Genomic DNA, 25,761 nt, shown 5'->3' on the forward strand with positions numbered 1-25,761 from the left:
GCCGTTCCATCGCTTTGTGCTGATAAGATTCAAGTACAATATGCTCCCATGGTTACTATCCTACCCAAAAGGCTTTGCACAAGTGGGGTCACTGGGGCAGTGTCCTTGTGACAATTGTTCTAATCAGAATACCCTTCACATGATCTTTTTTTGTAAGTTTTATGTGCCCCATCGTAGGAAATTTATTGTCCCATTGTTCCGGGGCCAAAATTTTGACCAAGTCAGACCGGCCTTGACACTTTTACAAATGCTTGGGTCTCCAATGGTCTGCTTTGGGGTGGCAAGTTACATCATTGGGGCGATTAGGACCAGAAATAAAACATTGTTACCCTAATTTTTGCTATGGCCCCCCTGTGATTGGCTGCTTTTTTGACCAAGATCCCGTGGGCGACAAAGTGTTTTTAACTGTATTTATTTTAACCAAGTTTGGAATTTTGTAGTGTACTCAGTGCTACCTGTAGTTTGTATCTAGTCATTTAAAATGTGAAAATTATCAAACGAAATGCTGTACTGTGCTTTGATGGTTTTAAATTTTTTAACCGAATAAAGAAATTTTCTGATTCTGACTCTGGGTATTGAGACATAGACCTTAAAACCGGTCAGGTAGAAGTACAGTGTAATGGGGCTGATGAGCAGCCCAGTCTTACCTGAAAGATAAAAAATTATTTTGTCCAGATCACGAGGCCGCTGCGAAAATCAGCGCGCCCAATTAGGGAACATAATTCATTGTGCTCTGCGCCCGATAGTTATTCTGGGTGACGGCTGTGTGGTAACTGAGCAAGCCTAGCTTGGAAACATGATTCGTTATTCTCTGAACCCGATAAATATTCCGGGTATGGGCTGTGTGGTAAAAAGGACATAAGGTTTAGGTTATTGCCGCAAGGGGCCATTAGTGGTTGCCGCATGAGGCGTGGGACAAGCTGTATCGCTAACGATACTGCCTACCTATAGTCACGGTGTCCCTGTGTTGAATCCTACATGCGCGGAAAGGGCTGTGCGAATGCCTGTAAATGAAGACGACCCGACGCCAGTGTGACGTCAAAGAGTGTGCACGGCGGGCTGCAGCCCGCCGTGCACACTGGAAACATTAATGATAATAAGCCTCCGGTGTGTTCACAATTGCATGGGGAGTCACGCTGTGTTGTCAGCCATACGTGTATGGAGACAATGTGTAAATGTCCAATATCGTCAAGAGGAATAACAATTGAGCAAATAGTGTCTCCTCCGAGATTACTAATGTGATGGATTGATTATCAGCAGATAGGGGCAAACACATACATTATTAAACTAGAACACAGAAACATATTCAATGCTTTACAATTATTTAAGCGTGATTGAGATGTAACCAGGTGGAAGAGCCATGGTATTCATACACAACTGATTATACGTTAGAAACAAAATCTGAAAATCCTCCAGGCAAAACAGGCAAGCGTAGGCCTCCAGTCAAGGTCAGGCAAATGTAGGCCATCGGGCAGAGACAGGCAAGCGTAGGTCTCCAGGCAAGGTGAGGCAAACATAGGCCTTCATCAATGAAGACGTTAATCAAGGGCAGCACACCTGATGAGCCTCACAAAGGATTTAAGGTATAAGCAACCTCATATCTTCAAGCATGGAATAAATCTTCAGAAGTGGCTGAGTCGGATAGTTAAGCTGAGTTATGTTGAGGTCCCTGTTTGATGAATGTAGGTTCACTCGTCGCCAAAATGAAGTGTTCTCATCAGGATAAATAGCAGGCAGGAGACCAAAATTAGTTGAAGGAACAGCATACGTTTATTGTACATCTCAAGCAATGGACCTCAACCACCAACAGTCCAAGCCATCTGACAAAAGATTTCCAATAATGACATTCCCTCTCAAGGGGGAGAGTTCCACAATAGAACACAACCTAGCAACCTCAGAAAAGGAGATTGCACAATGAAAGGCACAGAAAGAAGAGACCTAAAAGCAGAATACCACAGATGCCCATTTCCATATTCCCGTCCTACAGTCCCATCAGCACAACCTGCACTTCATGGTGGGCTAGGAGCATTATCAGTTTGCTGTGCTCCACTTTGGTCTTACCAGTGCCCCTCGGGTGTTCATGAAAGTTATGTCTGTGGTAGCAACATACCTTCAGCTGTCTGAGGTCCCAGTCTTCCCCCTACCTTGACGATTGGCTGTTGAAAGTGGGCTCACCTTATGATTTTTGGGGTTCACTATCAATGTGCTGAAGTCACACTTCACTCCTTTTAAAAGGCTCCCCTTCATCTGAGCTCTTTGGACATTTCTGAAAATGTCCCTTTTTTACAGGGTTATCCCAAACTTTTTGCTTTCTTTTTCCTCTTTTTCTGACCTTCTTTTTGTTAGCTTTAGGACTCTGGGCACTTTACCCCTGCTGACCAGTGCTAAAGTGCATGTGCTTCTCAGCTAAACATGGTGACATTATTGTATACCTGATTGGCATATTTAGTTTACCTGTAAGTCCCTCTTAAAGTGGTATACCATATACCCAGAGCCTGTAATCAAAATGCTACTAGTAGACATGAAGCACTGGTTGTGCTTCCCACATCAGTAGCCTTTCAAACCTGTCTTAGGTCTGCCATTGCAGGGCCTTTGTGTGCAGTTTACTGCCAATTCAACTTGACATTTAAAACCGCTTGCCAAGCCCTAAACTCCCCTTTTACTAGACATAGGTCACCCATGGGTTAGGCCCTAGGTAGCCCTAATGGCAGGGTGCTGTGTAAGTAAAACGTAGGACATGTACTTTTAGGTTTTACATGTCCTGGTAGTGACAAAAAGCTGGATTTGTTTTTCACTACTGTGAGGCCTACTCCTCTGATAAGCTAGTATTGGGAATTCCATAAAACACATTTAAGATGAAATTCCTCATTAGATCATATCTTTGGAATGGTAATGACAAATCCTCTTTAGTGGTGAAGTTGGAATCAACATTACTTTTTTAGAATTGCCACTTTTAGAAAGTGGACATTTCTCTGCTCTTAACTTTGCTCTGTGGGCCTGCATCCTTTCTCCAATATTCATCTGGGCTTATTGGCCCCTGCGCTTTGTTCATTTCTAATAGACAGCCACAAATGCCTGAAGGGTGGGTGTGACAGAGGACTTATATGCCATCATCTGCATTCTAATAGCCTTCCTAGGCAGGAAGGGGCAGAGGGAGCTCACACATCTGAATAGGCTGCATCCTGTCACCACACAAACGACTGATTAACCCCACAAATTGCCTGAGAGAAAGGGCTGGGATGAAAGGGGATCTGTGCACTGAAAGATGCTGCTTTAAAGTCACCACCCACTTCAAAGGCACATTTGGGTATACGTACTGGTGCTCTAATCCTACTAAATCAGTACACTGCTGGACCACCTGAAAGAACTCTGCTGAAGTGTAAGGATTGACACTTTGCCTTGACTGACTGTTCTGATGAACTGCGACTCTGCTCTGCTGAGCTGCCCTGCTGCCTGCTGATCTCTTCCCTTCTGTGGACAAGGACTGGACCCATCTCACTTGAATCCAGAGTGACTCAAAGGGCTTGCTGCTTGCTTTCTGTTTTCTGAAGTCTCAGGGACACAAATTGCTTCCTACAATCCTGCTGGTGCTGCTAGACTCTGTCATCTGTGAATCCTAAACATGCTTTAGGTCCCTCTCCTATCCTGAACCACAGAAGTGGGTAATTGCAGCTTTTTCTTAAGCTGTGACTTTGCGCTGATCATAACTGGTGCATTGCTGAATCAGCAGCTGCTCGATTACAGCGATTGAAGCAGACGGACAGTACGGCTCTACACCAACAGACAGCATGGCTCGACATTGATGCAGTGCCTGCATCGCAAAGGGGTTCAACACCGAAGCTTCCATCAATGGTGTGGATCTGCACTGATGCTAACCTCCATCCATGGATTGATGATGATGCAGTGCCTCCTTGACTCCTTGCCTTGAGGCTTCGACATCAGCACTTTATTCCATCCAAGGTACTTTGTTATTGGGATCGTCTGAGTCCTGTAACCGATCTGCCCTCCATCGCGGACGGCCTGAACTTTGAATTTACCATGTCCCTCACGACCTGAAGTAACTTTTTAGTGTTATTGACTTCTAAACACTTTTCTTGGTATATTCTTCTATTTTTCCAAACCTGTGTAGAGTCTTTTTGTGGTGTTTTCATTGTGTTGTTAATGTGTGTTGGTGTGTTGCACAAATACTTTACACATTGCCTCTTTAGATAAGCCGGACTGCTCTGTGCCAGGCTACCAGAGGGTAAGCACAGGTTATCTTTTGGTGTGTATCTAGCTTACCATGACTAGGATTGTGGTTCCTAATTGGAAAGGGTGCAAACCTCTGCCAACTAGAGACCCAATTTCTAACACACACGTTTGGTTTCATGTCTTTCTCCCAAAAGACGAGTCCAGGACATTCAGGCTATGATTCTGATCTTTCAGCCTCTGTCCTAGATTTCAGTAAGGTCTCCGGCAGAGGTCTGGCTCCACATCAACCTCAAGAATCTGAGTACCATCCGCTTGCCACTGAAAGCCTACCTTCTGTCCATCAAAGGGAGGCTGGTGCAGATACTTACGGACAACACCACTGTCATGTTGTATTGCAACAAGCACAGCAGTGTGAGATCCTGGACCCTGTGCCAGGAGGCATTACATCTCTGGAACTGGCCTGACCATCAAGGGATCTTCCTGGTGGTAAACCATCTGGTAGCATTTTTAAATGCTAGGGCAAGCAAGCTCATTTGTCAGCACCTAGCGATACACATTTTATACCAAGAGGTGGCACAAGGTGTCTTCCATGAATCGGGATCAGGAATGTCTGCGCCCAAGTTATCCTAGAGTCCCCAGATTTCCTGGGCTTGAGCATCTGTTCTCCGATAAGGCTGTCTCTATGGCAGAACCTGCTGTCACAACGGCAAGGCTGGGTTCTGCACCCTGGCCTTCACAAACTCCAGCTTCTTGCATGGAGATTGAACAGTAACAGCTAAAGACCGTCGACTTTCTCTGGAGGTGGTTAATGTCATTTTGGCAGCTAGGCGTCCCTCGACAAAAACTGTATACACCTGTCGTTGGGACAAATACATAGTTTGGTGTGGCACACACCAGATTGACCCCCTCAGGTCAAGTCATCTGACGTTCTGTTTGTTTTGTCTATTGCCCGTAAAGGCATTGCTTCGGGCACAGCTACGTGGTACCTTTTGTCTCTTTCTGAATCTTAACTGCTGCCTGGCCAGTCCTCATTATTGACGTCACTGGCTGTGATGTGGTTTTTGAAGGGTCTCCAACATTTGTGTCCACACCTTTTCTTTCATCATGCCTAAGTGTGACCTTAACTTGGTCCTCACATATTTGATGCATGCTCCCTTTGAGCTGTTTCACAGCTGTCCTTTACAGCTCCTCCCCTTCAAGACAGTGTTCCTCATCAACATCACCTCAGCATTGAGAGTATGTGAGCTTCAGGCCCTCTCTGTGTTAACCCGCCGTACACCTTCTCCTTCCCAGACACACTAGTTCTAAGGAAGCAAGCATCCTTTTCACAAAAATTGTCACACCGTTCCACATCTGTCAAACCATCAACCTGCCTGCATTTTATACTATGCTTCACCCCTCTAAGGGGGAGCAGAGCTTGGCCCCAAAAAGAGTGCTAAGCTTTTACGTTAAACATGTGGGTGGGCGATCAGCTGTATGTGGGATTCATTGGTCCGAACAAAGGCAAGATCATGCAAAAGAGGACTGTCTCTCATTGTATCATACTCTTCATCAAGAGCTGGTTCACACTGTCCAAACAGCAGCCTCTCAAAGGTCTGCAAGCCAAATCCACCTGGGTCATAGCTGCTACCACTGTATTGGCTTGTTAAGTCTCTGTCCTGGACATCTTACAGGCGGCTACATGGGCGTCACTCCATAAGTTCATGAAACACTACGGTCTAGGCAGCCATGTTCAGCGAGAAGTGCTTTTTACATGGTGGATCCTACAGTATGTCTTGGTTTGTGCCGCTTCACAGATCGGCCTCCTAACAGTTACTACTCTGGTATCTATTCAAAGGGTGCGGAATCTTTAGTTAGATATCTCTATCAGAAGAATACATTGCTTACATGTTGTAATGCTCTTTCTCTTAGAGACTGTAACCACTAGTCCATAAAAAGGTAAGTGCCAGGACTCTTCTCTGGAGGTCGCTGCAGCCTGAACCAGCCATTGCCCCTGTCAGTGCTGCCAATGACAGAACCAACACTACTACTAACTGTCACACTCCTACAAGTGTGACAATTCAGACTATTCCAGGCCACCCAAAGCTATAATAATGGTGTGAGCGGCATGTGTTATTCATTTTTAATGTATATTGACTTATTAAACGAGGGGCTCGACCCATTCATAAGATCCAGATTGTAGGTTCCTGCACACTGGTCAAAGCCTATTTGCTGTTGGGGCTCTGCGTTTGGGTGCATGGACAACCTTGAAACCAAAGGACATCAGCACGCAGGAGTGGCCCTCATATAGGTTCCACACTTTATTTGCATAGCGAAATGGCATCAATAGGGAGCCGCACTGTGCCACCTACAGGTGCCCGCTGGTACTGCTTAAAGGCTTCCAGATACAATGTTACACCTGTAGAATATTCAAAAGATGTGGAACCTGCTGCTAGATAGAGTTTTTCCCAGAAAGAGCATTATTGAAGGTAATTAACTTGTCTTTGTGCATTTTTCATCCTACTCATTGAGATTTTTTTAATATCAATACAACTCAGAAATGTAAATGTAAATGTAAATGTAGTATACTTGTAAAGCGCACAGCTGCCCCAGCAACGGGGCGTCCCGGCGCTGTATAACTCTGGGGAACCCGTCCTGGCTTTTCCCTGTGGGATGGTCCCTTGCTGGGAGTCCCCAAGGTGGAGCCAGGCATCCCCGGAATTGGTGGGGCCGTTGTGGAGATTAGGCAAGCTAATGCCCAGAGTTGCCGAGTGTAACCCCTGATTAGAGTAAGCACCGAAGCGAGAATTATCGAGTCTGCTGACCAAGGTCCACGACCCTGCCGCGTCGGGAATTGAACCCTGGACCCAGGTTGACTTCTGCTCTCAGGCCTGCCGCCTCTAACCAGTGAGCCACACTACTCCACACAAATCTACTCCAAATGTAAAATGAATCCTAAAATAAGTTTTCCAGCTAATGAGAGATTTATAAATGTCAGGGAACAGCAAATGTAATGCGCTTTTCATCGTTAAGAAAACATTTTGATGCATTAGAAAACTGGAAAATATACTCCTCACAACTTAATGACTGGTATGCAACCTTTTAATGACAAATCAGTATTTAAATATGCATTGCAACTTTTTATCAATGGGACTTGCAAAATACAAGTTGGTGTTTGATGACTGCACTCTTAAGGCTAGTGATTCTGGGGGCCTTCCACTAAATTGTATTTAATTGAAAATGAAGCCACACCTCTTGCCCAATGTATTCAATGAAAGACCAGATTTGACGCCTTGTCGGGTCTCGAGATGTGCGATTGACGGGGGGCTGGAGAGGGTCTGGTAGATGTTGCTGTAGTGGACCAAGCCCCTATGGCTCCTATGGCTCCGGTACCTTCTTCAGTTAGCAATGGACGTAAACCGGAGCGGAGTACCCCTGATAAAAGGGATAAGATCAGATTATTAAGCTGGAATATTGCCGGCTTACGGTCCAAGAGAGAAGATCCCGTCTGGCTGAACTTTGTAAAATCGTATGATATTGTTGCTATGCAGGAGACCTGGGACATGGACTGTGACTTTTGGTTGGATGGATTTATTTCATTCTTTGTCCCGGCATTACCATCTCCTGCAGGAAGGAATAGAGGGGGCCTGTTGATGCTGGTTTCGGTGAATGTAAAGGGTAAAATTATAAAAGTTGATTGTGACTCTCATAACTGTCTAGTCTTAGAGGTAACTCTGGTTGACGGCAACAAAGTACTCTTTGTGAATTGCTATAATTCACCGAATGGCTACCCTGTAAATGAACATTTAGTGTGGCTAACTGACTTTTTAATTACATATAAAGAAAAGCAAACCACTTATTGCCATTTTATATTGTTGGGCGATTTTAATGTACATTTATGTGCAAATTGTGACCTAATCGATTCAGATGCCCCTGACAGTATTTCCCCCCCGCATTTTGAACATAGTCAGAAGGGGGTGGTTATGGAAAATCTATTGGCGACCAATGATTTATATGAGGCAGAATTTTTTTACAAAAATTCTAGGGTACCTACGTATATTGGAAGGGACTGTGATTCAATAATTGATTATATATTTTTATCGTTAGGTCTTCTTAAATTCGTGATTTCTTATAACGCTGTACCGATGCCAGCGAGTGACCATAACCCCGTGGGGATGGAGCTAGTTAATGGCTTCTCCCTTATGAATTCTACTGATACATCTGAGGTTGTTTTACCAATTAAGACCAAAGACCAGGGAAGGAGGATTAAGTGGGGACAGGTAGTACCAGATGATTTTTTTCTCACCATAACCACTGAGGCTGCAGAACAATTGAACATCTGTGTTAATCCCCTTTCAAAAGGAGAGGAGGTTTTATCCTCATTTGAAGGCATCTGCCATACAGTATCCCTGAATTTAATATGTAAAGGTCAGGGAGGGATCAATAGACCGGCAATAGGTTGGTTTGACTCTACCTGTAGTAAAGCTCACAACCGCCTAAAAAAAGCACTTAATACCCGCCCAAGGGACATAGCCTTAGTGCGGCAGCTGAGAAAGGATTATTCCAGGGCAACCCAAGCACGTAAACATGATCTAAAAAGGGAAGCCTGGGTGGAGCTCATGGATAAAGCTACCTTAAAAAATAGCTCTAAGTTCTGGTCAATAATAAATACCCCACTATTTGCACGTGATCAAAACGTGGATCTGGAACTTAATATTCCTGAAGATGACTGGCTTAACCATTTTGAAAAAATTTACGGAAGCAATATGGAGCATGAGCCCTTCGAGCTTCCTGCTTCAGAATTTCCAATAGCGCCAGTTATTTTTAATATAATTGAAGTCATTGAAGCAATCGAGAGTAGCGCAGGGCAAAAGGCACCTGGACCCGATGGAGTCCCTTCGGATATGTTTAAGGCAAACTCGTTTTATTGGGCAGATATTTTAACAAAAGTTTTTAATGCCTCAACTGTTGTGGGATTCCCAAAATCTTTTTCCAGAGCTACCATAATCCCCGTGTTTAAAAAAGGCCAGAGGGGAGATCCAAGATGCTATAGGCCCATATCATTATTGGACTCCTCTGTTAAGATCTTAGGAAAAGTTGTACTAGCCAGAATAACCGCTTGGGCTACCAAGAATAATATCCTGACGGATGTACAATATGGCTTCAGAGCGGGAAGGAGCACAGAGGACCAATGCCTTAACCTCCACTTGATAATATCAAAGTATACGAGGGCTAAAAGGGGATCTATATTCCTAGGCTTTATGGACCTATCCACAGCTTTTGATCTAGTCAATAGATCAAAGCTGTGGACTATGCTCCTGACAATGGGCCTTGATTCCTCTTTGGTATACTTCCTGGCGGAGCTGCACAAAGATCTAAATGCCTCCATTAGGATGACTACCGATGGGAAGTGTACAGCAAACTTTAGGTCCGTACGAGGGGTACGTCAGGGCTATATTTTGGCCCCAATGTTGTTCACGTTGTACGTGAATTCGTTGGAGGCCAACTTAACAGCCGTAACGCAGGACACACCGTGCATGCGGGGGGAGGCCAATTCCGGTGCTCCTCTATGCCGACGATGCGGTGCTGATGGCCAGGACCCCGATTGCCCTACAAAAACTCCTTGATTCTTTCGGATCTTTTATGTCCAATCTGGACCTAGTCATTAATAGTGCCAAATCGCATACAATGTCAGTGGGTTGTCCTAAAAGCAAAGAAAAATTGTTTTTTTGTGGCAGTGAAGCTATCTCCGGTGTAAAGGTTTTCACCTACTTAGGTGTAGTGTTTGATCAAAGGGGAACCTGGGTTCCGCAGCTAACTTCCAAGGTAAATGCGGTTAGAAGTTCTGCTTCCGCAGTTCTGGGGTTCGTAAAAAGACTTGGGGGGGAAACCTACGGAGGCTATTTTGGCCATTTATAAAGCCAAATCAGTTTCTATAGCACGATATGGGGCAGCAATCTGGGGATACACAAAAACAGATTGCATCCAAGTGGAAGAAAATAAATTCCTACGATCATTGCTCGGTCTGCCCCGTCAAACAGCGACCTATCCCCTACATCTTGAATTAGGGGTGGGATTTATTACTGATATGTTAAAATTAGCACCCATCGTGTTATGGATAAAACTCTGGTTAAACCAGAACCTTAGTTTGAATCATAAAATCATTAAAGACTGTGTGAAACTAGATCATGTAAAGGATATGCAGTGGTTGTCATATGTAGAGAATGTGGCTGCAATGCTAGGACGACCTGAGATTTTTGAAAGACCGGAATCCCTATGTAAAGAAGATCTAGTATGGGTGAAGATCAATTTCATTAAGCACTGTAACGTGGAGCGAGAGGCGAAGGAACTGGGCAAACACTCAGTGAGGAGTCATGTAATGATAACTACTACTCCTGAGATGGCGCCTTATTTGTCAGTGGTAACAAACTTTTTCCATAGATGGTTACTGACAAAATTCCGTTTCAATCAAATTCATACAGTCTTATGGCACATGAAAACCTGGTGTAAGTTAGAGGATTCTACCTCATGTAAAGGTGATGACAGGTCTATTCAGGACACTGCGCATTTTTTATTTTTTTGCCCTTGGTTTTCGGAACCCCGTAAGCGATATATCAAACCTTTGCTGAAAGAGATGAGTTTTTCTCAGTATAAACCTGCACTGCTATTTTTGTTAATGTTGGAAACCCCTGTCATTATGTATTGTATTGCTAGTTTTTTTACAGCTGCTGTAAGAATTAGGAGACTAAGATTGGACTTTTAATACTGTAAAACATCCTTTTTAAAATTGTATTTTGTATATGAATAATCAATTGTGGGGTTTGTCTGGAAAGGGAATCATGAATTCAATTGTATTGTATTAATCTGACTTTTTATACTGTTTTTAATATGATCTTAACATGTTTTAGTATACTTTTATGATTTTAATTAATCGAATAAAGTGGTTTTGACTGACTGACTGACAATGAAAGACCAACACAGAAAAATGTTTTGTGCGATATGTAATAATCGCTTAACTCCTCCTCACCTAGGAAATACCGGAGTACCTTGCCCCATACTGGGAATCAGTGGAAGATATGTATGCAAAGACTATAAAAGTTGTCCTAAGAAACTTAAGATCTGAACGAGACAATGTGGTTTTATATTTACACGATATTAGGTAGGTTAATTTTAATTTAACATAATTTATAAAATATGACTCATTAAATCTCGTTTTTGACACTTATATCACTGGTCTACGATGCTGAATCTGGTGCATTTTAACTCTCCTCAGAGAGAAATTCAAGGAGTACCTGAAGCGTCCAGATCACAAGCAAGAATTCGTAAGGCAGTGGCAAACAGATTACAACTCTATCCCCGAAGACCTTTGGGAAAAGGAAGGAACAAAGGCAGAACTACACCAAAGAATTAATGTATGTACAAATGAACCTTGGACACTGTATCTTTAAATGAATTACTTGCTGACCCAGTTTGAAACGTAGGCACGATTCTGCATGGATAATGTCATAATTTACAATGGCATGCATTCAGCATATTTTAAATATTTGATTTCAAATCTAATTGTTCTAATGCTTAGAGGCGATGCAACAAAGCACCAGCTAAATTTAGCTATTCTTTAGATGGTTGCATAGTCTGTAGTTTTCTGTTTATTATCGCATGCTACAAAACATTTGACATTTAACTGCGACATAACCAACATGAAGCCTGATGGATTACTGAGCAAATTAAACCCTTGACTGTACGGTTATCTGTGTGCCACAAATTGAAATCGTAAAAAGAACAATTGATGGACAGAATGCAAAACAATGTCATACATTCACCCCAATTCTGAGATCTAGGCCTAAATCCATCGTTTTTTTGCTCTCCATGCCATTCCAGTTTGGACCCAGCCATATGCAAATCAGTCTTGACACTTTACCCAATAGGAACAGTCCTGCCCGAACTGCCAGGCCAGGTCCTCCCTCGACTGAAAACAGGCATCCTATGACCGGTTTCTACAGCCAGTATAGCTTGACTCCAGTGGCATGGAAAGCACGAGACCGACGTCTAGCCATACCCGTCCCACTCTGGGTGACAAATGCAAAAAGAAGAATTGATGGACAGAATGCAGAACAATGTCATACATTCACCCCAGTAGAAAGATCTGGGCCTAAATACATTGTTTTTTTGCTCACCATGCCATTCCAGTTTGGACCCAGCCATATGCAAATCATTCAGCATGCCCAGACATGGGTCCCTTGCTCACCGTGCCACTGGATTCAAGCTAGCCTGGCTGATGAAGGGTGACATACCCCAAAACCGGTCCCAGGATGCTTGTTTCCGGTCAAAGGAGGACCTGGCTTGGCAGTTCAGTCTGGACTGTTCGCCATGAGGGCACCGAGTCAAGACTGATTTGCACATGGCTGGGCCCAAACAGGGGTGGCGTATTGTACAAAAGAACAATGGATTTAACCCAGATCTCTTGTTTGGGGATGAATGTTTGAATCATTCAGCATTCCGTCCATCATTTGTTGTAGTTACACTTTTCACTCTAAGTTGGACCGGTATGCGCAGACTTGGGTCCCTTGCTCACTGTGCCGCTGGATTCAAGCTAGCCTGGCTGATGAAGGATGACATACCCTGAAACTAGTCCCAGGATGCTTGTTTCGGGTCTAGGGAGGATTTGGCTTGGCAGTTCAGTCTTGACAGTTCCTATGAGGCACAGGGTCAAAACTGATTTGCATATGGCTGGGTCCAAACTGGGGTGGCGTAGTGTGCAAAAGAACAAAGCATTTAAGCCAGATATCTTGACTGGGGGAGAACGTTTGAATCATTCAGTATTCCGTCCATCATTTGTTGCAGTTACACAAATTGAAATCGTGACAAGCCCTCTATATTGATGAGGTCAGTGAATAGAGCAAACCTTTTATTTACGGAGGAAGTCATGTTATACAAAATCAATGTATCATTAGTAGCTCTAAATTGACTGCAGCTGCATGCGTTTAGTGATACCATTGTCCTGATAGTATTATCTGATACATTGCAGCCAAAGATTGTTCTCACCTTGAGTTGCTGATCCTAATTTTGTATCTCTTTTGTCAAAATACACGTGGACTGAGTCGGCAGAGCAAGTGACGCAAGATGGCCGCCACGACCTAGAGCTTGTCATTCATCTGCTCTCTGTTGATGTTTTATTGTCGATAGGGGAGTTTGTTTTGGCTGCTTCTTGATAGCAAACCTTCCTTATGTTCTTTGGAATTTGCAGTGAGATTTGTGAAACGTTTCTGACCATGTGCAGAGCGTGGTAGGCTTCCATCTTGCTTCCTCAGTGGAACTCCTCTCCGTCTGCAGAGCTCTGAGGGAAGTGTTGAGGAGGCAGGCGTTTCCTTCTTGACGCCCCTCTTCCTCAGCTGCTTGCCAACCTCTAAAAGGGATTTTCTCATGCCTGATATGCCTGGAGCTTTTACATCCTGAAATTTAAAGGGCATTTGTTTCTTCTTTTTTGTGGTCTGTTGCAGTAGTTCTGTCATAAAGAGTCTATAGTCATTATTTTTGGCTCTGTCTCTGAAACGTTAGTCATTTTACCATCACTAATTCAAATATAGCCTGTGTCAAGCTTTTGAATATAGTTTGCCTCTCTTCTGTTTTTCTTTCCCATTTTTTATCTGTTTGAACTGCAATATGGATTCTAAGTTGGCGTCACTCATTCAAATTAGCAGAAGAAAGCTGTTTTGCTGCCACCTACGAATTCTAAGGCTATAGGCTCACAAGACATCTCACTGACTAACAGTTTGGAGGAAATTCAGTCTATTCATATGAATACAGACACCATATGCTCAATGTAAGAAAGTAAGATCTGCTTTCATGGTTAGCCCCACTTTTTGCTGTTCTCATTCTGTTTTCTAATGTGTCTGACTGGGATCCTGCAAATCAGGACCCCAGTCTCTGTGCTTATTCCCTAAATTGTACAGAAGAAAATGGTCCCAGTGGAACACAATTGAAAACAAACAATGATTTGTGATAGCATTCATTAAATTACTCACAAAAACTTCCTATTCAACATTGTTTAATTTTATTGAACACATGTTGGCATGTTACAAAAACAGCACATATCTGAATATCTGAAAGAAACAGTTTATAGATTCCTTACCTTAGAATTATCCTGAGGCGTCAGACTGGATCCGTAAAGTTTTTTGTCAGCAGTACCCCTGCACGTCAGTAGGTGGTGTCCATCATCTCTGTGTCCGTCATCGGCGTCGTGGTCGCTGGGATGACGACATGGAAGTTACTTAGACGCCGCCCTTATGCGCTGACGTCAGTTCTTTCTTTTTCCACATCAGCAACTGCAGATCCTGAGAGAGCGGTACCCACAGTCAATTTTTTTATTGACTTTTTGCGACTTTGTCGACTTCTTGTCGAGTCTTTCATCCACTCCTGGTGCATGAGGGATGCCCGGTTCCAAGCATGCGGTTCTTGTTCTCGACTAATGTCGGTCACGGATTCGCACCGCATGTGCCTCTCTGCCTGGAGCGCAACCACGACCCCAAGTCGTGCTCCGTCTGCCAAACCATGGCCCGAAGTCTTTGCGGGAGCGGTCCCAAAAGCTTCACAAGGCCCAGCAGTCAGCTCTACATCGTTCAAGGTTCCGGTCGAGTGGGAGGTCGAGGGACCGATCGCAGAGCCATCATTACACCTCATCTAAGCCTTCGCACTCGGCGTCAGATAAGTCGAAGCACAAGAAGAAGTCGAAGAATCATCCTCACTCTTCGGCTTCCCCTCGTTTGTCGGCCGACGTGACCAAGGGTGTGGGAGTTGCCCATCCCGCGGCTCCGTGTGCAGAGCCTTTAGGGTCAACTCTGACCTTCGGTCCCTTCCGGGACCAGGAGCGACCCCTGCCCAGCTTCATCAGTTCTACGAATCGATACATGCCATCTTTGGGCAGCCCGGCTCTGCTGGTGCACCTCTGGGCCCCGCGGACTCGGCTGGGGTCCCTAGGCCTTCGACACCGGTGGCTCTGGCCTCGGCTCCGCAAGGACCCCTTGGATCCAGGCCGGGATGCGGATCGGCGCCGGTCGAACTCGTAACACCTCCACCGGCGTTGATTTCACTGTCACCCGGTCTGCAGCTGGCGCCAGCTGGACCTCCAGCTGGCGTCGACCCCGGCTTCCACGCCAATGTGGATATGGAGCCTGACCGGCGTCAATCGACACCGGATCCCGAGCCAATGAGTACTTTTGTGCCTGCATTCCACCCTGGCCATTTTCAGCCAGTTTGGCAGCAAGAGGACAGTGAGGAAGGCTGGGAGTGGTCTGAGGACCCTCTCAATGCGCAGCTGGAGTACGATCAGGACTGGAGAGAGGTCCTGGGGGATACCAGTGGTCTGGACACCTTACAGGACCTTGGCATGTTGTCTCCTCCTACTGTGGCTACGGAGGATGGAGATCTTACCCAGTGGTGTTGCGTAGGGCGGCCGAGGCCCACACTTCGAGCTACCTACTGTGGCAATTAAGAGTAACCTCTTGATGGAGGTGCTTCAACCAGCAGGGAGCTCTTTGGAGCCCTTGCTGCCATTTAATGAAGCCCACACGGATATCCTTTTGGGCACCTGGTCCAGGCCCAACACAGGTGCACCTGTGTATAGGTTGGTGCATCAAAACCACTGCCCGGCCCCAGGCAACCCCACTTTCCTCTCCCAACACCCCTTCCCCGAGAGCTTGGTAGTCCAAGCATCAGCGCTCCAATGCACATTCCCTATCGCATCACGGGACAGGGAATCCAAGAAGCTAGCTCAGTTTGGGAAGTAGTTGTTTTCTTCCTCCAGCTTAAGGCTGCGGTTGGTGAACACTGCATGGCTCTTGGGCCGTTATTCCCACTCAATGTGGGATACGGTGGCACAAGTGCTGCCTCAGTGTCCAGAGGTGGCCCGGGCCAAGCTCTCCCGTGCTGTTGCCGAGGGGAGAGATGCAGCAAAGTTCACCATCCGCTGTCTAGTGGACACTGCTGACTCACTGGGTAGGGCCATTTCAACGTCGGTGGTGCTTCGTCATCATGCCTGGTTGAGAACGACTGGCTCTTCTAGGGATGTCCAGAACACCTTGATAGACGTGCCCTTTGATGGCCGTCACCTGTTCGGTGACAAGGCAGACAGTGCGCTAGAGTGCTTCAAGGACTCTCGGGCTACGGCCAAGTCCTTGGGCCTCCCCACCATGCACTCTGCCCGGTCTGCCTTTGCCCCTTTTGTATCCACGGAAGGGGTGTCCCAACATGTTCCTTTCAGAGGCACAGGCCAGTGCAAGCTGCTCAACCTCAGCGCAGCTGGTGATGTGGGAACCACCAACGTGGTTCTGGGAGCCAGCAGGTGGGTCAGTCCACCACCGCCCCCTCTGCATCAGCCTCCATACCTTCCTCGTCCGACCTTAGAGGCCCATCAAACGCCAGTGGGTGGCAGGATTCGTCATCACCTTCCCCACTGGCGCACCATCACGTTAGACAGGTGGGTTTTGCAGAAAGTCCAAAGGGGCTACTCCCTCCCCTTCGAGACTATCCCTCCAGCCATGCCACCACAGTACCATCGCATGTCGGGGGATCATCTGGTCCTTCTCCAACAGGAAGTTATGGATCTCTTGGCCAAGGGAGCCATTGGGCGCATTCCTGCCCCAGAAGTAGGTAGTGGTTGCTGTTCCCACTACTTTCTGGTGCCAAAGAAGGACAAGGGCCTGCGTCCCATCTTGGATTGCCGGGACAGCAACCGCTTCCTCCGGAAGGAGAAGTTCAAAATGTTGACCCTGGCTCAGGCCTTGTCTGCCCTCAACCCTGGAGACTGGATGGTAGCGTTGGACTTGCACAACACTTAGTTTCACATCCTCGTCCTGCCATCCCACCGGTGTTACCCTCAGTTCACGGTACGCCACAAGCACTTTCAGTTTACCGTGCTCCCCTTTGGCCATAAATGCGCCCCTCGGGTGTTCACAAAAGTGATGATGCTGGTCGCAGCTCATTTGCGCAGATCAGGGGTTCCAGTCTTCCCCTATCTCGACGACTGGTTGTTGAAGGCGGGCTCGCCCCAGCCAGTCGTCTCCCACCTCCAGACTATGGCCGACATTCTGCATTCACTGGGGTTCTCCATTAATGTGCCAAAGTCACACCTGATGCCCTCTCAGAAGTTCCTCTTCATCGGAGCGCTTCTGGACACTACGCAGTTTCGGCATAATCCTCCCGAACAGCGAGTCCGGGATATTTGGGATATGATTCCAATCTTTCAGCCTCTATCCCAGGTTTCGGTCAGGATGACCCTGAGGTTGCTGGGCCTCATGGCCTCCTGCTGGTCAATCATGCCAGGTGGCATATGCCAGCTCTGCAGTGGGACCTGAAGTTCCAGTGCATCCAGATCTCAGGGGGCCCTGCACAACAATTGCAGTGGTGGCTCACGAACCAGGATTGGGTCAGCGGCAGATCCCACTCCCTTCCCCAACCATAACACTAGGTTGTGACAGATGCTGGGATGGGGCGGCCACATGGGAGGGGCCAAGATTAGAGTCCTCTGGTCTCTGGCGGAGTCTGAGCTCCACGCCAGCCTTCTGGAGCTTCAGGTGATCCGTCTTGCATTAAAAGCATTCCTTAACTCTGTCCGCGGAAGAGTAGTGCAGGTATTCATGGACAACACCCCCGCATGTGATACTGCAACAAAAAAGGCAGGGTGGGGTTGTGGACCCTATGTCCCGAGGCCCTCCATCTCTGGACATGACTGGGACCTCAGGGGATATCCCTTGTGGTTCAACACCTGGTAGGTTCACTGAATGCCAGGGCCGACAAACTCAGCCACAGGTGCATGATAGATCACGAATGGCGTCTTCACTCGGAGGTGGTGCAAAGTCTCGTTCAACAGTGGGGAGAGCCTTGGTTAGATCTATTCGGCACCGAAGAGAACGCGTAATGTCAGCAATTCTACGCATTGGAATTTCCAAGGCGGCACTCGCTAGGCGACACTTTTCATCGCGAGTGGAGTTGCGGTCTTCTATATGCCTTTCCGCCTATACTACTTCTACCCAGAGTGTTGAAGAAGATCAAACGCGACCGGGCCCAAGTCATTCTTGTGGCTCTGCATTGGGTACGAAGAGTCTGGTATCCCGAGCTGCTCAACATGGCCATCGATCCCCCGATCCGACTGCCTCTTCAGGAGGATCTTCTGTCGCAGCAGCAGGGGACTGTCCTCCACCCGAACCTGTCCAGCCTCCTTCTCCTTGCTGGAGATTGAGCGGCTGCAGTTGACATCATTTGACTTGCCTCCTGAAGTCTGTGATGTAATCTTGGCAGCCAGGCGTCCCTCCCCTAAGATGGTATACGCCTGCAGATGGAATAAATTTGTGGCATGGTGCACAGCAAAGGCTGTGGATCCCCTTTCTGCCCCTCTTTCTGAGGTTCTCTTGTTTCCTCTGTCTCTGGTCCAGCAGGGCTCTGCTCTGGGCACTCTTAAGGGCTACCTCTCGGCCATTTAAGCCTTCCTCAGGCTTCCTGATCAGCCTTCTCTTTTCATGTCCCCTGTTTTGAATAGATTTCTCAAAGGCATTACTCATCGTTTCCTCCTGGTCATTTCGTAATGCCTCAGTGGGACTTGAACTTGGTTTTTATTTTTCTGATGTGCTCTCCCTTTGAACCTCTACATAACTGTCCTCTCAGACTCCTCAGTCTGAAAACTGCTTTTCTGGTGACAATCACCTCTGCGCGCAGGGTGAGTGAGCTACAAGCTCTGTCTTCCAAGCCTTCTTTTCTGGCTGTTCATCCGTACAAGGTTGTCCGCAAAACTCAACCTTCCTTTCTTCCAGAGGTGTTCACTTCTTTTCATATTGGCCAAACCATCATTTGCCCACCTTCTTTCCACCTCCTTCAAAAGAGGCAGAGAGGCTCCACCGTCTGGCCCCAAAAAGTGCGCTCTCCTTTTATTTGTATCGCACCAAGCAATTCCGGGTGGACGACCAGCTTTTTGTTGGTTACGCGGGCGCTAACAAAGGTCAGGCCGTGCACTAACAGACCATCTCCAGGTGGGTCATTCTGTGCATTAAGGCCTTCTATTCTTTGGCAAAGAAGGAGCCTCCAGTGGTGTTGCACGCCCATTCCACAAGGGCGACGGCAGCTACTACTGCTTTGGGACGGGGAGTTCCCCTACATGACATCTGTCAGGCTGCTACGTGGGCATCACTGCAAATGTTCACCAAGCACAACTTCCTGGACAGCCAAGGCCGGAGAGTCGGCTTCTTTGGCCATTCTGTTTTCCAGGACTTTCTGGTGTGACCTTAGTTCGCAGACTCACCTCCGGCGTTGGTATTGCTGGGGCATCTATTCTAAGGTAAGGAATCTATAACTAACTGTTTCTTTCAGATGAACAAATTAATTACCTTCGGTAATGCTATATCTGTAAGAAAAATAGGTTAGGTATAGATTCCTTACCGCCCCACCCATCCTCCCCATTCTGCAAACTGATTTCTAGGGATAAGGACATCCTTTCAGGGCTCTAGTTTAGTGCACCAGTAGTCAGTGTCTTGATTGGCTCTGCATTCCTGGCATGGAAAGTTGTTTACAGAACTGATGTCAGCACGCGAGGGCGGCGTCTAAGTAACTTCCACAATGTCATCCTGGAGACCATGACGCCGATGACGGATGTGGAGTTGACCGACGCCACCTACCGACTGGCAGTGGTACTGCTGACGAAAAACTTTCCGGATCCAGTCTGACGCCTGGGGGTAATTCTAAGGTAAAGATTAGTGGAAAAAAGGAAGGGCAGTGTCAATATATACATCAAAAGTACTATCTACAAAAGCCTGTCCTGCCTGACACAGGGCTAAAAACAAATATTCAGAGCCGTTATGTTTACTTTGGCGCAGTGAAGAATACACTGAAAGTGTAGGGTAACCTAAATCCTTACAAGAGGGTCTTCCTCAGGACTTGGGGTGCACCTAAGAAGTAATAAAAATGAGCTTTTCAGGCATATGCATAAAAGTAAATACCGGGAACAAAGGGGCAGATTCTCAGAATCTGCCCCTTTGCTCCCGGTATTTTTGGATTTGGGATGCATCATCCCAAATGCAAAAATCGCAATTTAAGGAATCCCAAATTGAGATTCCTTAAATGCAATGCATGAAAGTCAAAAAAAATAGTGAATTCGCTAAAAGGAGTAGTTGAACTTCATGGTAATTTGCTAAAAACTTTGAAAAAAGCACTTTAGTGCATTTTTCAAAGATTCATGTTGCGCGCACACATGCCCTTAGGGCATGTGTGTGTGCAACATATGCGCAGAGATCAATTTCAGGAGTGCAACAGGGTGTCATTTTGACACCCTGGCACCCTTGAAATTGCATGAGCAATTTGCGAGTAGCTACTGGTACTCGCAAATTGCTCATGCAATCTCCAATTCATTCCTATGGGCCTGTAGGCCCATAGGAATGAATGGTACAGCATTCGTTAATTGCAACTAGCAATTTGCGAGTAGCAATTAATTAATGTTTAGGAATCGCTATTTTAATAGCGATTCCTACATGCATAGGCTTTTGCTATTCCTAATAGCGATTCCTTAAAAATCGCTATTTAGGAATAGCAAAAGGCTACATTGATGCATCTGCCAGTTAGTGTCTTAAAGAGGATTATTTTTGTTTGCAGATTTATATAGCCCAAACTCGACCTGAAGGTATTGTAGCGCTTTACATGAAGGACACATTCGTTTTTAGGTCGAGCATTCGAGACGTCTTGTATATACTTTAGTATATACTTTAGTATATATTTATATGTGTATGTACATTGTGGGCTCTGGAAATCATCCCTAGGACTTGTCTGCTTCAGCTTAGGGACGCTTTTTCTCTTGAACTGCCTCTATTTAAAAGTCTTGATAGAAAACGACCACCAGAGATCAGTAAAATACCAGAATTGCTCTCTGCTGAGGGACTTTCTTTTTTCTATTTATCTGGTAACTGCCTCTATTTAACTTTCTAGATAGAAAACGACTGGCAGAGGAAGTCATGTTATACAAAATCAATGTATCATTAGTAGCTCTAAATTGACTGCAGCTGCATGCGTTTAGTGATACCATTGTCCTGATAGTATTATCTGATACATTGCAGCCAAAGATTGTTCTCACCTTGAGTTGCTGATCCTAATTTTGTATCTCTTTTGTCAAAATACACGTGGACTGAGTCGGCAGAGCAAGTGACGCAAGATGGCCGCCACGACCTAGAGCTTGTCATTCATCTGCTCTCTGTTGATGTTTTATTGTCGATAGGGGAGTTTGTTTTGGCTGCTTCTTGATAGCAAACCTTCCTTATGTTCTTTGGAATTTGCAGTGAGATTTGTGAAACCTTTCTGACCATGTGCAGAGCGTGGTAGGCTTCCATCTTGCTTCCTCAGTGGAACTCCTCTCCGTCTGCAGAGCTCTGAGGGAAGTGTTGAGGAGGCAGGCGTTTCCTTCTTGACGCCCCTCTTCCTCAGCTGCTTGCCAACCTCTAAAAGGGATTTTCTCATGCCTGATATGCCTGGATCTTTTACATCCTGAAATTTAAAGGGCATTTGTTTCTTCTTTTTTGTGGTCTGTTGCAGTAGTTCTGTCATAAAGAGTCTATAGTCATTATTTTTGGCTCTGTCTCTGAAACGTTAGTCATTTACCATCACTAATTCAAATATAGCCTGTGTCAAGCTTTTGAATATAGTTTGCCTCTCTTCTGTTTTTCTTTCCCATTTTTTATCTGTTTGAACTGCAATATGGATTCTAAGTTGGCGTCACTCCTTCAAATTAGCAGAAGAAAGCTGTTTTGCTGCCACCTACGAATTCTAAGGCTATAGGCTCACAAGACATCTCACTGACTAACAGTTTGGAGGAAATTCAGTCTATTCATATGAATACAGACACCATATGCTCAATGTAAGAAAGTAAGATCTGCTTTCATGGTTAGCCCCACTTTTTGCTGTTCTCATTCTGTTTTCTAATGTGTCTGACTGGGATCCTGCAAATCAGGACCCCAGTCTCTGTGCTTATTCCCTAAATTGTACAGAAGAAAATGGTCCCAGTGGAACACAATTGAAAACAAATAATGATTTGTGATAGCATTCATTAAATTACTCACAAAAACTTCCTATTCAACATTGTTTAATTTTATTGAACACATGTTGGCATGTTACAAAAACAGCACATATCTGAATATCTGAAAGAAACAGTTAGTTATAGATTCCTTACCTTAGAATTATCCTGAGGCGTCAGACTGGATCCGTAAAGTTTTTTGTCAGCAGTACCCCTGCACGTCAGTAGGTGGTGTCCATCATCTCTGTGTCCGTCATCGGCGTCGTGGTCGCTGGGATGACGACATGGAAGTTACTTAGACGCCGCCCTTATGCGCTGACGTCAGTTCTTTCTTTTTCCACATCAGCAACTGCAGATCCTGAGAGAGCGGTACCCACAGTCAATTTTTTAATTGACTTTTTGCGACTTTGTCGACTTCTTGTCGAGTCTTTCATCCACTCCTGGTGCATGAGGGATGCCCGGTTTCAAGCATGCGGTTCTTGTTCTCGACTAATGTCGGTCACGGATTCGCACCGCATGTGCCTCTCTGCCTGGAGCGCAACCACGACCCCAAGTCGTGCTCCGTCTGCCAAACCATGGCCCGAAGTCTTTGCGGGAGTGGTCCCAAAAGCTTCACAAGGCCCAGCAGTCAGCTCTACATCGTTCAAGGTTCCGGTCGAGTGGGAGGTCGAGGGACCGATCGCAGAGCCATCATTACACCTCATCTAAGCCTTCGCACTCGGCGTCAGATAAGTCGAAGCACAAGAAGAAGTCGAAGAATCATCCTCACTCTTCGGCTTCCCCTCGTTTGTCGGCCGACGTGACCAAGGGTGTGGGAGTTGCCCATCCCGCGGCTCCGTGTGCAGAGCCTTTAGGGTCAACTCTGACCTTCGGTCCCTTCCGGGACCAGGACCGACCCCTGCCCAGCTTCATCAGTTCTACGAATCGATACATGCCATCTTTGGGCAGCCCGGCTCTGCTGGTGCACCTCTGGGCCCCGCGGACTCGGCTGGGGTCCCTAGGCCTTCGACACCGGTGGCTCTGGCCTCGGCTCCGCAAGGACCCCTTGGATCCAGGCCGGGATGCGGATCGGCGCCGGTCGAACTCGTAACACCTCCACCGGCGTTGATTTCACTGTCACCCGGTCTGCAGCTGGCGCCAGCTGGACCTCCAGCTGGCGTCGACCCCGGCTTCCACGCCAATGTGGATATGGAGCCTGACCGAGGCCGGATCCCGAGCCAATGAGTACTTTTGTGCCTGCATTCCACCCTGGCCATTTTCAGCCAGTTTGGCAGCAAGAGGACAGTGAGGAAGGCTGGGAGTGGTCTGAGGACCCTCTCAATGCTCAGCTGGAGTACGATCAGGACTGGAGAGAGGTCCTGGGGGATACCAGTGGTCTGGACACCTTACAGGACCATGGCATGTTGTCTCCTCCTACTGTGGCTACGGAGGATGGAGATCTTACCCAGTGGTGTTGCGTAGGGCGGCCGAGGCCCACACTTCGAGCTACCTACTGTGGCAATTAAGAGTAACCTCTTGATGGAGGTGCTTCAACCAGCAGGGAGCTCTTTGGAGCCCTTGCTGCCATTTAATGAAGCCCACACGGATATCCTTTTGGGCACCTGGTCCAGGCCCAACACAGGTGCACCTGTGTATAGGTTGGTGCATCAAAACCACTGCCCGGCCCCAGGCAACCCCACTTTCCTCTCCCAACACCCCTTCCCCGAGAGCTTGGTAGTCCAAGCATCAGCGCTCCAATGCACATTCCCTACCGCATCACGGGACAGGGAATCCAAGAAGCTAGCTCAGTTTGGGAAGTAGTTGTTTTCTTCCTCCAGCTTAAGGCTGCGGTTGGTGAACACTGCATGGCTCTTGGGCCGTTATTCCCACTCAATGTGGGATACGGTGGCACAAGTGCTGCCTCAGTGTCCAGAGGTGGCCCAGGCCAAGCTCTCCCGTGCTGTTGCCGAGGGGAGAGATGCAGCAAAGTTCACCATCCGCTGTCTAGTGGACACTGCTGACTCACTGGGTAGGGCCATTTCAACGTCGGTGGTGCTTCGTCATCATGCCTGGTTGAGAACGACTGGCTTTTCTAGGGATGTCCAGAACACCTTGATAGACGTGCCCTTTGATGGCCGTCACCTGTTCGGTGACAAGGCAGACAGTGCGCTAGAGTGCTTCAAGGACTCTCGGGCTACGGCCAAGTCCTTGGGCCTCCCCACCATGCACTCTGCCCGGTCTGCCTTTGCCCCTTTTGTATCCACGGAAGGGGTGTCCCAACATGTTCCTTTCAGAGGCACAGGCCAGTGCAAGCTGCTCAACCTCAGCGCAGCTGGTGATGTGGGAACCACCAACGTGGTTCTGGGAGCCAGCAGGTGGGTCAGTCCACCACCGCCCCCTCTGCATCAGCCTCCATACCTTCCTCGTCCGACCTTAGAGGCCCATCAAACGCCAGTGGGTGGCAGGATTCGTCATCACCTTCCCCACTGGCGCACCATCACGTTAGACAGGTGGGTTTTGCAGAAAGTCCAAAGGGGCTACTCCCTCCCCTTCGAGACTATCCCTCCAGCCATGCCACCACAGTACCATCGCATGTCGGGGGATCATCTGGTCCTTCTCCAACAGGAAGTTACGGATCTCTTGGCCAAGGGAGCCATTGGGCGCATTCCTGCCCCAGAAGTAGGTAGTGGTTGCTGTTCCCACTACTTTCTGGTGCCAAAGAAGGACAAGGGCCTGCGTCCCATCTTGGATTGCCGGGACATCAACCGCTTCCTCCGGAAGGAGAAGTTCAAAATGTTGACCCTGGCTCAGGCCTTGTCTGCCCTCAACCCTGGAGACTGGATGGTAGCGTTGGACTTGCACAACACTTAGTTTCACATCCTCGTCCTGCCATCCCACCGGTGTTACCCTCAGTTCACGGTACGCCACAAGCACTTTCAGTTTACCGTGCTCCCCTTTGGCCATAAATGCGCCCCTCGGGTGTTCACAAAAGTGATGATGCTGGTCGCAGCTCATTTGCGCAGATCAGGGGTTCCAGTCTTCCCCTATCTCGACGACTGGTTGTTGAAGGCGGGCTCGCCCCAGCCAGTCGTCTCCCACCTCCAGACTATGGCCGACATTCTGCATTCACTGGGGTTCTCCATTAATGTGCCAAAGTCACACCTGATGCCCTCTCAGAAGCTCCTCTTCATCGGAGCGCTTCTGGACACTACGCAGTTTCGGCATAATCCTCCCGAACAGCGAGTCCGGGATATTTGGGATATGATTCCAATCTTTCAGCCTCTATCCCAGGTTTCGGTCAGGATGACCCTGAGGTTGCTGGGCCTCATGGCCTCCTGCTGGTCAATCATGCCAGGTGGCATATGCCAGCTCTGCAGTGGGACCTGAAGTTCCAGTGCATCCAGATCTCAGGGGGCCCTGCACAACAATTGCAGTGGTGGCTCACGAACCAGGATTGGGTCAGCGGCAGATCCCACTCCCTTCCCCAACCATAACACTAGGTTGTGACAGATGCTGGGATGGGGCGGCCACATGGGAGGGGCCGAGATCAGAGTCCTCTGGTCTCTGGCGGAGTC

General features: G+C 47.2%; 1 protein-coding gene across 2 annotated transcripts in view; it reads left to right on the forward strand.

The window, feature by feature from the left end:
- The window catches only part of SPEF2 (sperm flagellar and cilia associated 2), a 1,151,963-nt gene that overhangs the window by 470,030 nt on the left and 656,172 nt on the right, over positions 1-25,761 (forward strand). For both annotated transcript variants that reach the window (XM_078674939.1, XM_078674940.1), the window contains exons 20-21: positions 11,202-11,329; positions 11,444-11,582. In XM_078674939.1, the coding sequence (XP_078531065.1) occupies positions 11,202-11,329; positions 11,444-11,582 (267 nt within the window). The remainder of the gene's footprint in view (positions 1-11,201; positions 11,330-11,443; positions 11,583-25,761) is intronic.

The sequence above is a fragment of the Lissotriton helveticus genome, chromosome 2_1 (genome assembly GCF_964261635.1).
Source record: "Lissotriton helveticus chromosome 2_1, aLisHel1.1, whole genome shotgun sequence".
In the NCBI taxonomy this organism is placed as follows: domain Eukaryota; kingdom Metazoa; phylum Chordata; class Amphibia; order Caudata; family Salamandridae; genus Lissotriton; species Lissotriton helveticus.